This window comes from Gorilla gorilla, chromosome 14 (assembly GCF_029281585.2).
Source record: "Gorilla gorilla gorilla isolate KB3781 chromosome 14, NHGRI_mGorGor1-v2.1_pri, whole genome shotgun sequence".
Taxonomy (NCBI): Eukaryota; Metazoa; Chordata; class Mammalia; order Primates; family Hominidae; genus Gorilla; species Gorilla gorilla.
In genome coordinates, this window is record NC_073238.2 from 111,994,171 (window position 1) to 112,012,409 (window position 18,239).

General features: G+C 39.4%; 1 protein-coding gene across 8 annotated transcripts in view; it reads left to right on the top strand.

The window, feature by feature from the left end:
* The window catches only part of MBNL2 (muscleblind like splicing regulator 2), a 173,751-nt gene that overhangs the window by 48,487 nt on the left and 107,025 nt on the right, over positions 1 to 18,239 (top strand). For all 8 annotated transcript variants that reach the window (XM_031001270.3, XM_031001266.3, XM_031001265.3 and 5 more), the window contains exon 2: positions 4,750 to 5,527. In XM_031001270.3, the coding sequence (XP_030857130.1) occupies positions 5,354 to 5,527 (174 nt within the window). In that variant the 5' untranslated portion in view covers positions 4,750 to 5,353. The remainder of the gene's footprint in view (positions 1 to 4,749; positions 5,528 to 18,239) is intronic.

Consider the following 18,239-nt stretch of genomic DNA (forward strand, 5'->3'; position numbering starts at 1 on the left):
TCAAGTGGCTCTCTCTCTTTTCCCCACATCTGCCTGCCTGTACCCACTCCTTGGTACAGGTGCCTATGCTAACAGTAGCCGTATAGCTTTTTGGAAAGGAACAGAGAACAAGCTGGGAGAAAGAGTGGATTCATGAGAGGCTATGATAACAGTATGTTGTACCTGTGATATAATGCACATCTCTTTCCTTCTGAAACATCTTTGCTGTACAAGTGACTCTGGCCATCAGAAAGCTTGGGTACACCTGCTCTTTTTTGTTTTTTTGTTGTTTTTTTTTTTGAGACAGAGGCTCTCTGTGTTGCCCAGGCTGGAGTGCAGTGGCGCGAGCTCACTGCAATCTCCACCTCCTAGGTTCAAGCAATTCTCATGCCTCAGCTTCCCAAGTAGCTGGGATTACAGGCGTGTGCCAGGCTAATTTTTGTATTTTTAGTAGAGACAGGTTTTGCCATGTTGGCCAGTCTGGTATCAAACTCCTGGCCTCAAGTGATCTGCCCATCTTGGCCTCCCAAAGTGCTGGGATGACAGGCGTGAGCCACTGCACCCAGCCTACTCCACTTTTTAAGATTTATTTATTTATTTCTAAAAAAAAAAAAAACAGGATACATGTGCAGAATGTGCAGGTGTGTCACATAGGTATACGTGTGCCATGGTGGTTTGCTGCACCTATTGACCCGTCCTCTAAGTTCCCTCCCCTCAACCCCTAAACCCCCAGCAGGCTCTCGTATGTGATGTTCCCCTCTCTGTGTCCATGTGTCCTCAGTGTTTAACTTCTACTTATGAGTGAGAACATGCAGTATTTGGTTTTCTGTTCCTGTGTTAATTTAATGAGGATGATAGCTTCCAGCTTTATCCATGTCCCTGCAAAGGACATGATCTCATTCCGCTGCATAGTATTCCATGTTGTATATGTACCACATTTTCTTTATCCAGCCTATTATTGATGGGCATTTGGGTTGATTTCATGTCTTTGCTATTGTAAATAGTGCTGCAATAAACATAGGTGTGCATGTGTCTTTACAGTAGAATGATTTATATTCCTTTGGGTATATATACCCAGTAATGAGATTGTTGGGTCAAATGGTGTTTCTGGTTCTAGATCCTTGAGGAATCACCATACTGTCTTCCACAATGGTTGAACTAATTTACATTCCCACCAACAGTGTAAAAGCATTCCTATTTCTCCACAGCCTTGCCAGCATCTATTGTTTCCTGACTTTTTAATAATCACCATTCTGACTGGCATGAGATGGTATCTCATTGTGGTTTTGATTTGCATTTCTCTGATGATCAGTGATGTTGAGCTTTTTTTCATGTTTGTTGGTTGTTTAAATGTCTTCTTTTGAGAAGTGTCTGTTCATATCCATTGCCCTTTTCATATCCTTTGTATGTTCATATCACTTTTTGATGGGATTGTTTGTGTTTTTCTTGTAAATTTGTTTAAGTTCCTTGTAAATTCTGGATATTAGACCTTTGTCAAATGGGTGGGTTGCAAAAATTTTCTCCCATTCTGTAGGTTGCCCGTTCACTCTGATGATAGTTTCTTTCACTGTGCAGAAGCTCTTTAGTTTAATTAGATCCCATTTATCAATTTTGGCTTTTGTTGCAATTGCTTTTGGTCATGAAGTCTTTGTGTATGCCTATGTCCTGAATGGTATTGCCTAGGTTTTCTTCTAGGGTTTTTTATGGTTTGGGTTTTAAATTTAAGTCTTTAATCCATCTTGAGTTAATTTTTGTATAAGGTGTAAGGCAAGCCATCCCTGCTTTTAAAAGCAAGTTTATCTTAAAGACAAATAGGGTGTGATCTCACTTAGAGGTTCTAAGTGTTCTCACAACTAAAAAATGCTAAGTATGCATATGCTAATTAGCTCAATTTAGCTATTCCACAATGCTTACATATTTCAAAATATCATTTGTACATAATAATCCTATACAATTTTTGTCAATTCAAATAAATACTTAATTTTAAGCAAGTGTATCTTGGTAGAGTCTGATCATCTGAATTCTGGTGGGATTTTTATAGTAAGTTGAAATGGAAATTCTCCCAGGGGGAAAAAATATATATTTCTTCCAGGGGGAATGAAAAAGGCTTCTTACCTATAAGTATGAATAAAAATGTACAGCATTCACTGAACTGCATTGGAAGCATAGCTCCTGGAGAACTTTTAGGAACATCTGAGTAATTATTCTTGCCATCTATGCAACAGTACCTATGTTTACCTCTTTCTTTTCCTCCATGGGAGCCCTTGGGAGAGACTCTGCTGCCTTTGAGGTTGAGTGTCTACCTTGGGGCCTGGTACTGAGGACTTGGGGACTCTACATAATATTTTTCAAACACTAAGTGTGTTCAGCCCATCATTTGAAATATCCTTGTCATTGGTGCCTCATCTCCCTTGATGCAGGCAGAAATATGTCCTTGTCCTTTGCTTTCCTCATCGTTTGTTCTCCATGGGAGCCAGAGGTGCAGGTTGAGGTAATAAAGATACAAGTCCAGGCTGGTCTATGAAACCCAACCCATATTAAATTTGGTTATTAAACTCATCTTCTTAAGCTCCCTAGCTTAAGCTAGCTGATATTAGCTTCTGTGAACGCAACGTTGCCAAACAGACATGCAGGAGCCTGCCTGGATCCCTCAAATATTTTATAATTGAAGTTTGCTATGTGTCATAGCTTTCAAGATTGCCAACTTCCTTAAATGCGCATGCAATTATAACTCATGCAAACACTTTTATTAAAATGTAAAAGAATTATTGGGATGAAGTAGCAATTCCCACCAGTCCCAAGAGATGTCCTGCTTAAATAAATGTTCCATCATCAGATAAGCTTGAGACACCATTGAGGCTTCTCCCTTATAAGGGACCCATCAGACACAGCAGCCAAGAAAAGCCCTATTGCAGGCCGGACGCGGTGGCTCACGTCTGTTGTCTCAACATTTTGGGAGGCCAAGGTGGGTGGATCACCTGAGGTGAGGAGTTTGAAAACAGCCTGGCCAACATGGTGAAACCCCACCTCTACTAAAAATACAAAAATTATCTGGGCATGGTGGTGGGCACCAGTAATCCCAGCTACTCGGGAAGCTGAGGCAGGAGAATCACTTGAACTCAGGAGGCAGAGGTTGCAGTGACCCAAGATCACACCACTGCACTCCAGCCTGGGCAACAAGAGTGAAACTCCGTCTCAAAAAAAAGAAAAAAAATTAAAAAATTTAAAAAGCCCTAATGCAAGGAAGCTCGTCTGGCTTGGTTTACCCAGAGTTAAATAAACTTAATTGATTTGGGGACATACTTTTTAAGGGAACACTTGTGAACCACTTAAAAATTATTGGGCTGGGCACGGTGGCTCACGCCTGTAATCCCAGCACTTTGGAAGGTTGAGGTGGGCGGATCACCTGAGGTCAAGAGTTCGAAACCAGCCTGGTCAACATGGTGAAACCATGAAACCCTGTCTCTACTAAAAATACAAAAATTAGCCAGGCGTGGTGTCAGACACCTGTAGTCTCAGCTACTCAGGAGGCTGAGGCACAAGAACTGCTTGAACCCAGGAGGCAGAGGTTGCAGTGAGCCAAGTTCATGCTACTGCACTCTAGCCTGGGTGACAGGGTCCAGTGTGGGTGACAGAGAAAGACTCCATTTCAAAAAAAAAAAAAAATTATTGCTCTCTGAACTTATTTGGTACCTGCCAATTTAAAATAATCTACTTCCAGTCTTCATTAAGTTCTTCTTAGGTATAAATTTTTTAGAAAGACATCAAGGCTCAGCAGGTATGTAAGGTCATTTGTGGCATATCCTATTTATGAAAATAATCAACTTCTGGACTTTAGTCCTTTATTCATGCTTGTCCCAGTAACTGGAATTTAATGTTTAATGATTTCATAACCCTTGAAAAAGTTAAAAGAAACTGAAGGTGCTTATTTTAGACATCTGAACTTACTGACTATATTTTTGTTGTAGCCATGTGTTTTAACTCCAGCATTCCATACTACAGAGCGTTTTTAGATTATGACTCAGTTAAAAACTAAACTGAACTCAACTAAAACTAATTTACATTCCTCCATTTAGTCATCAGTTAAATTGGTCAATAAATATTTCTTGAGGGTCTAATATATGCCATAGACTAAGGCACTGGGAATACAGAAATGAAAACTACAAAGAATAGTCTTTGCCCTGTGAATGCTTGCAGTGTAAATAGGAAGATAAACATTAGGTAAGTCATGGTGGAGAGGAAGTATTAAGATACCTGAGAAAAAATATCAAGAGGATCCTACCTACCCATCTCCAAGTCCACATCTCTGTAAACTAGGAAGAACATAAAGAAGAAAGAGCCCACACTTCATCCAAAATGACAATATCTTTATTACATAGGAGGGACACATCCCAAATAATTGTTTATAGCATTCCCAACAATAAAATCAGTGGCCTAAATGTGAAATTAATTGGAAGCCACAGTCCTAATACACTGTTTTGGCGATTAAGCACATTAGATGGGATTGTTTCAGAAGGCCTAATTATTGTGTCTGCCACACTCATCTGTTTGAGTCATTCCTAACTTTTGGACTGCTGCCTAGACAATTCTGCAATACGGTTTCTGTTGCATATTCTTTTTTTTCTTTAATGCATAACTTTTCTCACTATACTCAAAGCTCAAAGCTCTAAACTGGGCTTTTGCAAATTCTAGATAAGAGTTCAATAGTTCGTTGAAGTGGTGATTCCATTGAGTTTGTGTAAAGGTTAATATTTCATTTCTGTTTTGCAGGTTTATCATTTAAAAGTGCCTGTGTGAAGTCACTTTTGCTGGAAAACTGCAGCTTGGGAGCTTTCTTTGTATTCACATCCTGTTCTTCTGTCAAGTACACTTTACCCTGACCTTATGAGTGGATGAAGATACCTCAGTTGTCTGACTTTGCCAATTGCTTAATTTCAGAATTTAAAAAGGGGAAAGAAAAACATCCTGCTAAAATATGAACATCTGAGTGTCTTATTTTCCAACATCGTCAATAGCTGTGAGCGTCAGCATTAAATATTCTCCCAAGGAGTGCCATGATATTGAAGTCACTTTATTAATAACAGCTGTATCTGCAAAACAGTCAAGAGACTCGGACGTTGAAAGCCAGAGATGACACTGAGCATGCTTTTATTGCGGCCCACCATCTTCAAGTGGGAAATATTGATTGATGAGTGATTGCCTGTCCATACACTCTCTCATCATCCTGTTCCCTGGATTGGACTTCACTAAGCAATTTATCACTCACCTTCAGACTTACATGCGGGAGTTTTCACAACAGTAGTTTTGGAATCATTAGAACTTGGATTGATTTCATCATTTAACAGAAACAAACAGCCCAAATTACTTTATCACCATGGCTTTGAACGTTGCCCCAGTCAGAGATACAAAATGGCTGACATTAGAAGTCTGCAGACAGTTTCAAAGAGGAACATGCTCACGCTCTGATGAAGAATGCAAATTTGCTCATCCCCCCAAAAGTTGTCAGGTTGAAAATGGAAGAGTAATTGCCTGCTTTGATTCCCTAAAGGTAAGAGAATGCGTTTTATGTGTCATTTCAATACCACATTGGAATTGCAAACAGAAGGCTTTTCATTGCACTTTTACAGAAGTTTAAAAATTGCTTTTAGATTCTATTTTCTTGTTTGTGGTGACTGTTGGGAGATTTTTCACTCAAATTTTTTCATATCAGGCATATATAAATTTTTTACATACCCATGTTTAAATTAAAAATACATGATGATGTATTTCTGGTCTGGCATGACATTCATGTACCCAAGAGTTTTAAATCAAAGTCTGGCTTGTGACAACTGAAGATAAATATTTTATCAACATTTGATCTTCTGGAGGTTATATAAAGGTGAAGAAATTGAATGTGTCACTTTTAAGTGCCAGTTATTCTGGCTTAGCTCTTGAAGAGTTTTCTATTCTTATGGCTCTTTTTTTTTTTTTTTCCTTTGACCGAGTACTTCCTAAAACGCTTCTTTGAAAATGTGTCATGGCTAACAGAAATTATTAAGTACACACTCAATACTCAATACTTGAGAATCTACTTCATGTGAGTTATATGACAAAAGAAACTAAAGTGATTCAGATGGCACCCTTGATGAGCTTACTGTCTGGCAGGGACAATTCAGCATATCAGCAAGTATCTACAATGCAAGAAGGGGACACATGCCTTGTGGGAGGAACAGACAGCAAAAACATTTCTATGGAGTCCATAGAAGAAAGCTGGTTTCCAACAGACTGTTTCAAGAAATGTTTTTGGAGATTCAAGGCATCTGAGTCATATACTGAGTTGGGTGGAGTTAGGAGGATGGAGAGAATTTAATGAAAGATCTAGAAGTGGCATGAGTTAACCCCTAATGCTGGGGGGTGTATTCAGCCCTAACATTATGAATCTGAGATTGTCTAGGGTGGTCCTACAGGCATAATAATATTGTTTTCAGGAGCAATAAATAAGGCGCATAGGTTAAAAGAGCTCAGTGTTTACATCTCTGCAAGACTTCAGCAAGGTTACCAAACATTTAAGAAAATTGTTTATCAATGCTCTTGACATATGACTTGAGAAATTATAGAGCTGTTAGTTTACAAAATAGTGACCCTAGCCTATTCTTGGGTGTTAAAGAGACTGAGTTGTCCTTTGGGATAATTTTGTCTTAAGTAAAAAATTATGTCTCATATGACATAAGTCAAAATTTATAATTTTGTAAGACTTCAAACTTATGTTTAAGTTTTAATATATCTTAAAGGGAAATTTTGTCAATACACTCAAAGCAGGAAAATGTATTTCTGACCCAACAAAAGTCTTTTAAGGGTAAAATTTTGACAAATTAGAGCTGTAATCTACATCAATACCTACTCCTATTTTATTCCTTTTTATCATAAAAGGTTTATTAGACTAGACTTTAAAATGATGAATTGTTTTGCCTAAAATGGAAATGAATAGATGGATAAATCACAATTCATATAAACTATAACAGTACAAGCATGGTTATATGTTACTATTTATTTTGCCTTAGTCAAAAAAGTAAAACGAGTCTGTATTTGCCTCTACGATTATCAGCAATAGAAACATTCACTATGAAAAAGTAGTGTAGGCCGGGCATGGTGGCTCACACCTTTAATCCCAGCACTCTGGGAGGCTGAAGTGGGCGGATCACGAGATCAGGGGTTTGAGACCAGCCTGGCCAGCATGGTGAAACCCTATCTCTATTAAAAATACAAAAAATTAGCAGGGCATGGTGGTGCATGCCTGTAATCCAGCTACTTGAGAGGCTGAGGCAGGAGAATCGCTTGAACCCAGGAGGCAGAGGTTGCAGTGAGCCAAGATTACCCCACTGCACTCCAGCCTGGGTGATAGAGCGAGACTGTCTCAAAAAAAAAAAAAAAAAAAAAAGGGCAGTGTAGATTTAAAACTAGATCATAAAAGCTTCAAGATATGAAAACAGGTCAGTGATGATAAATTAATTTTTCAGGTCATCCCCAATTTTTCCATCTTATTAATCCAAACCTTCTCCAATTGGGTATTTAATATTAAACATCACAATTTTTGCCAGATTTTTAAAAACCTTATATTCTTTAATGTAATTCGAGAAATATGGGGAAAATAATTCCTGACTTATTAAGGCCAAGTATTTTGTGACTATCAACTGGGCAACAACGCCTAGATCCTTGTTATTCATCACATCACTTTGGATTCAAGGAATCCAGCCCCCAGAATAAAGGGTCATGAATCATTTGTTCAGCATAAAAACATGAGCCAAGTTGTGAGAATGTTGAACAGCATTCAAGTAAAAAAGGGCTTTAAAAATCATTTTCAGAAGTGCCTGGTGGAGCCTTTTTGAGGTGTTGAAGCATAGTTACATAGTGCCTCAAGTTATCAGTTCCCTTTCAGAATTGTAAAATTTCAGGTTATTTAATTTGAGTGCAACATTACACATTTTTAAAACTGTCCAACTGAAAAGAATGTGAAAACGGCCCACAGGCACAGGAGTAAAATAGACCTGAGTCTAAATACCTGCTCAACCACTTCCCAGCCTTGGGTGTGTCATTTATGACTTCTTGACTTGGTTTCCTCATCAGTAAAAGGAGGATATTCAGCAGAGAAATTGGCTGAAGTAAGCACGGTCTGTAGCAACACGCTGGCATATTCACCTTACGAGGTTCTTGTGAGGATTGCAAGCTGTTTCCACAGGACAGACCAAAAAATAGTAGCTAAAAAGAAAAATAATGACAATGATAATTATGAAGCTGTTTAAATTTGTTTCATAATAGATTTAAAAAAGACAATGTTGCTCAGTGTGCAACAGAGAGAACCAGTGTGCAATACAGAGAAGCAGCAAGGGCTTTGAAATCAGAAGGACCAGGGCTTGACTAAGCCTGGCTGGGACCTAGGCAAGCTTCATTACTTGGGACGAGTTATTTTACCTTGTTGGCTTCAGTTTTCTCTTATATAAAATTGATATAATTCCCACTTCATATGGTTACTTCAAAAACTGCCTGACCTGTGTCATCCCACATGGTTAGTCCAGGACCGAACAAGTTAGGACCTGGCAATATTAGTTTCTTTCCCTTCATAATAAAGTAGCCCAGGATAGTCACTGATTTTGATGACCAGCTTTAAAGGCAAGATCTTGTGCCCAATTCTTAACAAGTCCAAACTTTTAAGAATTAACTGTGTGAATGATAGTACCTCAATTATACAAATTAGTCATGACAAGAAAAAAGATTTGGGGGACACAATATTTTTGTTATTTATTACAAGATATTTTGTGCAAACACTGTGGACAATTTCTTTGTAACTGCGAAAGGAATCTATGTTGGCCCATCAGTATGGGGACAAGTCAATCTGAATCTTTTTTTATTGTTGTTATATGTTATTTACAAATACGAGTAAACTTTTCCGTAAGTATGTACTAAATTTATTGGTGGAAAGTGATTTGCTAAGTTCTTTGGCATGAGAATTATACATATATAAATGCATTTGTAGAAGACATTTTGGAAAATATAGTACAGTTCTTACTGTGAAATTTGTGCATTATTCACATACCTCGTTGCATTTTATGTAAAACACTGAGCATACAAGTGGCTGTGATTTTTTTGGAAGTTCAGTATTATTATGAACAGTAGACATTGTTTAATGATTTTTCTGGAAGGCCAGGTCACATTCCAGAATGCTGTGTTCCACAAGTTAGGTTAACTTGACAAAATGCAAACTGTTTTATGAGCAATCATTTCCCTTGGAGCAGGGGCCTTGACCACGTTAACCGTGTTTCTGATGCTTTTACGATCCATGAAACGCTTTCCCTCACAGCTAAAATGTTTGAGATTTTTGTTTCCAGATTCTTTTTCCTGTGATTGATAGGAATTAATCTGAACCATTTGGCAAATTGAACATCAAGAAGGGAGTGCATAAATTAACTTTAATGCTTATTAAGACTAAAAGTGTCAGTATTTACCACTTTCAGGAAGTATTTATTTGCTTAAACATTTGAATTCACACTCAGCTTTAAAAAGGGACACAATTTTAAAAATAGGATTGCTAATTTTGGTTGAAAACACTCAGAGTATGGGGGAAAATTGTTTAGACAATTTTTAGAAATTTAGACATAATCTTTTGTAATAAAAATTCATTTCAAGTACAGTGAGATCCTTTTTAACACCTGCATCAGATGATGTCACTGCTCTGTTCAGGATCTTCCAGTGGCTTCTCACCACACTCAGAGTAAAGAGCAACACTGCAAAGGCTGCCTAGGCCCTACGAGATCTGCTTCCCCCTCCCGCCACCTGACTTCATTTCTATCGCCACCACTCCCTCCAACCCACTCCAGCCACGCATCTTTGCTCTCCCCTGAATATGCCAAGCAGGCTTTGCCTTAGGGCGTCTGCACTTGCTCTTTCCTCTGTTTGGAATACTCTTGCCTCAGCCACACAAAGAGCACGTTTCCTGGTTTCCTTAAGGTTTCTGATTAAAAATGTCAACTTGTGAATGAACCCTTTCTGCCAACTTATTTCAAATAGTAATGCTGCCATTGCTGGGATCCCATTTCCTTCTCACCTGGCTTTACTGCTCCCCCTAACACCAGCATTTGATATGAGAGATGCTTACTTGTTTATTGGTTGATTATCTGTCTCCCTCCTCCACTCTGCTAGAACATAAGCTGTATGTGGATAGGGACTATGTCTGTTGTGATCACTCTTGTATTCCTAGAACCTAGAACAGTGTCTCATACATAACAGATGCTCAATAAATATTTGTTGAATTGCATGTTCTCCATGTTCATCAGGAAAGTTTTCAAGCCTCTCAGATAGGGCTGCTGGATTTGATTGTACAGGGGTGCACTGCACTCTAGGGGTGCCTTTCTCATCACAGTCCATGTGATTGACACCCCCTGGAGTTATGCAGTGGACAACCTGTACAGCCATGTGCTGTTGCCCTGGTGTCAGTATCTTAGTAGATTTCAAAATCGGAGTTCTGTGTAGGAATTTCAAGACTCTGGAAGTATAATACAACATTGACAAATTTTCAAGTAAATAATTTGATTTCCTCTTCAGGGTAATTCAAGCGGCATATGATGCAGAAACTACTTTTTTTCTACCCTCCTTGTCTGTCTAAATTTCAAAGATGTCAACTGTAAGTTGCTCATTTACCTATGGGATGCTGTCTGTAATGTAGCTGATGGCAGTATATAATTTGCCAAGACCTTAAGTTCATGTTCTTAAATTGCTGCTGGGCTCCTTAATAGCAGTGAATTCTTTGCAGAAATTGTTTGAGTATTTTCTAAGTTATTAATTTTGGCCTGATTTGCAAATATAATCTCAGACAAATTGTTTATTATCAATAGTAATCATTGTAGTAACATAGCGCCTACTATATGCCAGGTACTTTTCATGCATTATGTATTCCAATAACTCTGTCAGGTAAACATGATTAAATCACCCTTATAGATGTGGATACAGGTTCAAAAATTTAAGTAACTCACTTGTGACTACCAAACTCATGAATGGTAGAGAAGGGGCCTCACTCCACGTAAGTGTGGCTCCCAGCCAGCACTATCCATTCCCTTCTCGTAACTGCTGTTACTGAATAAATCACTGATGTGGTTAATTTCAAAATTCTTAATAGCTTAATAATATTCATGTGTAACAAGATTAGCATGTTGAGGTCCAAAAAAAAAGAACATTCTAGGCCAAGTGTGGTGGCTCACACCTGTAGTCCCAGCACTTTGGGAGGCAAAGGCAAGATGATTCCTCGAGCCTGGGAGATCAAGACCAGCCTGGGCAATATAGTGAGACCCCATCTCTACAGACAAATTTTAAAAATTAGCCAGTTCTGGTGGCATGCACTTTTGATTCCAGCTACTTGGGAGGCTGAGGCAGGAGGATTGATTTAGCCCAGGAGGTTGAGGTTGTAGTGAGCCATGATTGCACCACTGTACTCCAGCCTGGGGGACACAGCAAGACTTCATCTCAAGAAAAAAAAATAAATAAATAAAAAACCATTATAAAATAGAAGCTCCCAGGAGTAAACCTGTTTAGATAGCAGAAATTTCAATCTTTAAAAGACAGAGACACTACAAGAGAAAGTAAGGCATATGTTGTATTTGTTTCTGTTTTTGTCTGTATATAAATACTATACCATCACCTACTAAATCTCTGTAACAAAAATGGTTTTTGTCCAAGGCATTGTTGGTGTGTGTGTGTGCCCATGTGATTTTGAAATGCTTAAGTCGGTTTTATAATGCAACGGAGTACAGGCAGGTTCATGCTTAAAGATTCTTGGTCCCACCAGTTGTACTTCCTGAAAGCAAGCCCATCTCTCGTTCATTTGGCTTCAGCTGTTCTGGGTATATCAACCACTTACCCTGTGCACCCTCTCTGGACACTATTCAGACTTCATGTCATAGTTTACTCCTGGAAATCCATGCCCAGTGAGAGCCCAGAAATCCCATCTGAAAGATGGGATTGTGTCTTACTTATTGTGCCCCAGCACCTAGCGTGGCATCTGGCACAGAGCAGAAGTGCAGTCATCCCCAGAGAATGCAGACATGAACAAAGAAACCCTTACAACTTTTCCAGATGAACCTAGTGCTGCTCCATCGGTGATCTCCAGACCAAAACCTTCCTTTTATGTCCTTCACCATTTCCTTTAACATCTCCATTTCATTTTGCAGATTTGGTCATTCGAGGAGGATTCTCTCCTGCTACTTTTTGCCTGAGTTGTTTTCCTAGTTCTTTCACCACGCTCACCGCCCTTCCTACTTTCCCTCTAATGCCACCTCTTCCTCCCCTTGCTCCCTCAGTGTGGATGCTCCCCAAGACTTAGGATCAGCCTTTCCTAGTTCAGGTTCAGTCATCAGCTCTGAAAGCTTATCTGCTTTCATGCATTCATTTCCCACCTCTGCACTAATGAATTCCAAATCTGGGTGTGTGCCCTTGCTTGCCACCACCATGGCTGCAACTACCTACTGAACATCCTCATCTGAATGGCCCATTGTCACCTCCAGTGCCACATCTCTAAATCCAAACTCTTGCCTTCCTACTACAATCCACCCCCACCCCTGGGTGCCTTGTTCCCTGGGCACAAAACCTGACCACTATGGCCCAAACTCTTGGTCCTTTCTTTTTTGTTGTTGTTTTTCAGGTTGTAGGGAAGTATAATACCTTTAAGAATTAATCAAAACTAAGAAATCTTTACCCAGGAAAGTATCCATACTCACAGACTATTTCAGACAATCTGCAGGGTTTCATGTTTGCTTCTAAAAGTTATCTATACATTGCAAGTTAAGAAATCTTCATCTTAAGAGAAGTCTGAAACATTTAAGAAGGCCTGAGGATCACTAAAAAAATCTTTGGTTTACTTTACAAATTTTCCCAGAGTCAAGAGTAGCACCAAATTCCTCCCAATACCCAAGATATTCTGTGCTAAGGAAGGAGAAACATGAAGCTTTCAGGATAAAAGCAGAACCATGACTCCCTAAGAGCAGGTGGAATCAGTTTCAGTGCCTTGAGTGAGCAAAGGAGTGAGGATTTTCAGGGCATCAGGCACCTCCAAATGTCTCGCTTAGGGATGGCACATATGCACCACAGAGAAAGCCCTTTATCTGGAGAGAGAAAGCCCCTTTCCTGGAGACAGCATCCTCCAGCAAGATGCCTACATTCTAGCCCAGTTTACAATTTAGAGTTAGACAGGATCATCTCTGTTTCAGTTTCCTAGGGCTGTCACAACAAAGTACCACAAACCGTGTGGTTTAAAACACCTGAAATGTGTTCTTTCTCAGATCTGGAGGTCAGAAGTCCAAAATCAAAGTGCTCTTGGTCCTTTCTTTTTTGTTGTTGTTTTTCAGATTGTAGGGAAGTATAATACCTTTAAGGGCCACGCTCCCTCTGAAGCCCCTGGGGTTGGGGAAGTTGGGGGAGAGGGGTGGAAACCAGTTCTTGCCTCTTTTGGCTTTTGGTAGCGCTGTGTGTTCCTTGGCTCATGGCAGCATCACTCCAATCTCTACCTGCCTCTTCAGATGGCCATCTTCCTGTGTGTCTCCCTTCACATCATCTTCCTGGTGTTTGAGTCTGTGGTCAAATTTCTCCTTCTTATAAGGACATCAGTTATTTTGGGTTAAGGCCCTGCCCTTCTTTGGTATGACCTCATCTTAAATTACATCTGCAACTACCCTATTTCTAAATAAAGTCACATTCTGAGGAACTGGGGGTTAGGACTTCAACATATATTTTGGGGGAACACAATTCAACCCATTAATATAATATATACACCTAGAAAACATCAGAAATTCAACACTGTAGTCTAAGTCAATTCTAATGATCGGATTTGGCGAGAGAGGAGGCTTGCAAAACTCCAGAAAGTCTTTGGTACTGAATCGAAGAAGGAATGATGACAAACTGGCGTTCCATGATTACAACATTCTTTGGTTAAAACATGTAAAAATAATTCATGGAGAAAAATAGCAACACTTATTTTCACCTATAAATGAATGGAGTACAATATCAATGTTTATTTTAATTGTAGTTTTTAATAGTTAGGTTTGTTTTTACTCATTTTGCTTTGGGCAGTGATGCTAACTTTTGTTAGTCGGTGTATCAGTTCTTATGAAACCATTTATTATTAAGGTTTAAGGAGAAAGAAATATTTATCATGTTACAGGATTTGTGTAATATTCTATTCTTTCTAAAAATGAAAATAGTCAGCATTTTGTCAGTACCCTTCTTTCAGTCAAACTTTTGTTTATATTTTAGGATTTTAAAAAATGACACAATAGGAAGCAAAGATTTAAAATAAAAAGCCCTGGCCTGGGAATCTGCATCTGAGCCCTGGCTTTGTCACATGTAACTTTATATCATTTCACCTCTCTGGGATCCCAGTGTCTCACAAGCAAATGTTCTTTAGCTCACTCATTCATTCATTCGTTCTCTCTTAACTAAACAAAAGGGGGCAAATAAAAAGGAACCAGGAAGGTGATATGAACAAATGACTCAGCTCTCTGTGTTGGAGAGACGTAGGAATTGCTGGAGACAGCAGAAAATTAACTGAGGAGCTCATGACCCCTTTAACGACAGCAGCTGCCACTCAGCAATAGACAGCTGTTGCCTGCCTTGTGATAATCTGAATAATTAATTGTTCAACAGAAACAGAAATTCAAATTTTGATGTGATGTTTCCCAATTTCTGAATCTTGGCGATCAATTCAAATCTTTTTAAGCCTTGGAGTCCAAATAAAACACATCTTCAGGATGGATTCAGCCAGTAGACTGCCATATTTAACCTCTGAAATAAACAAATACATATTGATCACGTGCTCCTAAACACTGGGAATATAACAGCATACATTGCTTCTTCCATCATTAGAGATCATTGAGGGCACAGTGAATTTATCAACTGCTCTTAATCATCCTTGAAAGACTGTATTCACACTGATTTGGTGATTCACTCTCATCTGGTTTTCCCCTCACCTCATTGGCCACTCTTCTGTCTCCCTTCCTGAATCTTTTTCCTTCTGATCTCTAAATACTGGACTCTCTCCAGACTTAGTCCTTGAACATCTTCTCTACACATCCATCGTGGCACCTAACTCTTCTTAGAACTCACCAAACACGTTCTTGCCTTAAAGCCTTTGTGCTTGCTGGAGCAGCCACCAGAACACTTGGCCTGCCACATGTCTTTATCCAATCCAACGACCATAAACATTTCTAGATGCTAAATATTTCTTAATTTCTATCTCAGCCCTGATTTATCTCCTTAACTCTAGTCTTATGTATTCAACTGCTTACCTGACATATCTACTTGGATATTTATTTAATGACATCTCACATTTAATGTGTCCACTAACAACTTTTTAATTCCCCATTCAACCTACTGTTCTCATTGGACCCATTCTCAGTAGATGGTACAATTCCTTGGGTGGATCAGATCAAGCACCTTGAAACCTGCCTTCATTCTCCTCTTGTCGTTGCTGCCATATCCAATCCATTATAAGTCCTGTTCTCTCAGTCTTCAAAACAGATCCTAAACTAGAGCACTTTTCATCACTTCTATCATGACCACCCCAGTCCAAACCACCATCGTGTCTCATATGGACTATTATAGTAGCCTACTAGCTCTCATTTCTGTACTCTAGCACTCAGCGATCCTTTTAAAACATAAGTCACAGCATGTCAGTCTCTTGCTCAAAATCTTCCAGTAGTTTCCATTTCATTTATGAAATTCAAAGTCCCTTAAGGCCCTATGTGATGTGGCACCTGTTGCATTTCTGGCCCCACAGATCAGCCACCTGCCCCCCAGCCGCCCGCACTGTGCTCCAGCCACACTGGCCTGTTTATTCTTCAGGGCCTGGGCACTGGCTGTTCCCTCCACCTGGAATGTTCTTCTTCCAGGGAACTGCAAGCCTCAGTTCTTCATGTTAGTCTGGTCTTTGCTTAAATGCCACGTTTGCTCACAAAAGCACCCCTGGAATTATCTTTACGTGACGCTGTCTATCTACTGTGTCTCTCCACTTTCTGTTTCCTCCACTGAATGTAAGGCTGGGAGGCAGGGACCGCGTTGTTGTATCCCTGTGCCTGGCAGCTACTGGCTGTACACCCATACTTGCTAGTGAAGAAATGTATCCTTATATCCTAAATTTTTAGATTCTAACTGTTCCAATAAAATTCAAATCGCTTTTCTGGCTGCCTATTACTCAGTTTTTCCCATTAATGTACAAACAGACAAACATCAATGCTAAAGGCTTTGTACAAGGAAGGCTCTTTGGTTTACAACTCAAAAGGTGTTGCAGTCTCACTCATGTGTATAGCTGTCCTAAAAGCAGGTCACATGGAGACTTGCTCACAGGTGTCAGCTAGAGCTATTAAAATTCATGGATTGGCTTGTTGGGAAACTTCATCGTTCCCAAAAACTTGGCCCTAGACTGATGCTGGTGTTTGATAAAATTTTCACTAGTATGCTGTGAAATAAAGACACTGAAATACGTTTTTCTCATTAAGGTAAATTCATTCAATTTAAAGGCTGTTTGTTTAAACTGACATATATTGTGGGGTACATAGTGATGTTTTGATGCATATAATATATAGTGATCAGATCAGGGCAATTAGCATATCCATCAAACATTTATCATTTCTTTGTGTTGGGACATTCAATATTCCAGCCATTTGAAACTATAATTTATATATTATTGTTAACTACAGTCATCCTATGGTGGTATAGAACACTAGAACTTATTCCCCCGATCTAGCTGTAATTTTCTACAAAACGTTGTTTTTTATTCCAAGATTGTTTTCTTCTTATTCTTCTGATTATTATGTTTATTTCTTTCTATTTTTTCTTTTCTTTCTTTTTTTTTTTTTTTTTTGAGACAGAATTTCACTCTTGTTGCCCAGGCTGGAGTGCAGTGGCATGATCTCGGCTCACTGCAACCTCCGCCTCCTGGGTTCAAGCGATTCTCCTGCGTTCAAGCGATTCTCCTGCCTCAGCCTCCTGAGTAGCTGGGATTACAGGTGCCTGCCACCAGGCCTGGCTAATTTTCTGTGTGTGTTTTTTTTTTTTTTTTTTAGTAGAGATGGGGTTTCATGATGTTGGCCAGGTTGGTCTCGAACTCCTGACCTCAAACAATCCACCCGCCTCGGCCTCCCAAAGTGCTGGGATTACAGCCATGAGCCACCGTGCCCGGCCTATGTTTATTTCTTTTATAAAATGATTGTCTTAGTAGGTGAGTCTTGTTCTTTTTCCATAATGCCTTTACTTGGCAAAAAGAAAAAATAAACGGGCAACTCTATGTCAGTTTTTCTCTCTTTTTTATTATATATTACTGCTTCATAAAATTCAAAGGCAGGGATCTATCTGTCCATACTACTTGGACTGAAATCCACACCAGCAAACTCACTCATTTGAGTCATACACACTGGAAGAGTTTTGTCCTAAGAAAGTCACTGTGAAATCCACATGTTACCTGAGAGGACCCAAGAAATTCCTTAAGCCGTTTTCTGTTAGCAAATGAGGACAGCTTGATCCATCAAATAAGCTAATATCCATTTGAGGGTGGGGAAGGAAAGAGCCCAACCAGAAACCTCGAAACCTAGAATGGCTTTGTTTCAGTGCACATAATCAAGTCCCCGAGAAACCAAGAGAAGCCAGCGGAAAATGCCAAGGTCTAAACAAAGGCCAGCGGGCATGCCCCTGGGACTGGGGAGACCAGGTTTGTTCTGCAGGAGTTAGATCAATGATGAACTTCACCCATTTCACAATTTTTCCATTAACTGACCCTGCTAATACTAAATAGCACATTCTTTCCACTTGGTTTGATTCAATTTCCTCTGGCTCAAAGATTATAGTCCAGTGTATATTAGTCTTTCTCAGCACCATCATGACCAAGAAGAATAAAACTGATACTCCTAGGACAAATCCTCCCCTGAGCACTGACCTTTGGGATTCAGGGAATGAGTAGATATTGACATATTTATTTGTGATCAAACTTACCTAAGCCATCCTGCCTGACCAAACAGCATTTTGGGGCTAAGACTGATGAAACCATTTTCTTATGCCTGAGGTTGTACCCACACAACATTAAGCTCTGTAGAACATGATATATTGCCAGGGGAAGGAGAAAAAGAAAATGACTTAGAGGCCTTAACCTAGTTAAAGCAAAACAGAATGGCTAGATTCAACTTCAGGGATGTTTATATTTCATTTAGATTATTATCATCTCAATGGAGCATTTCTTATTCTTAAGAAATATA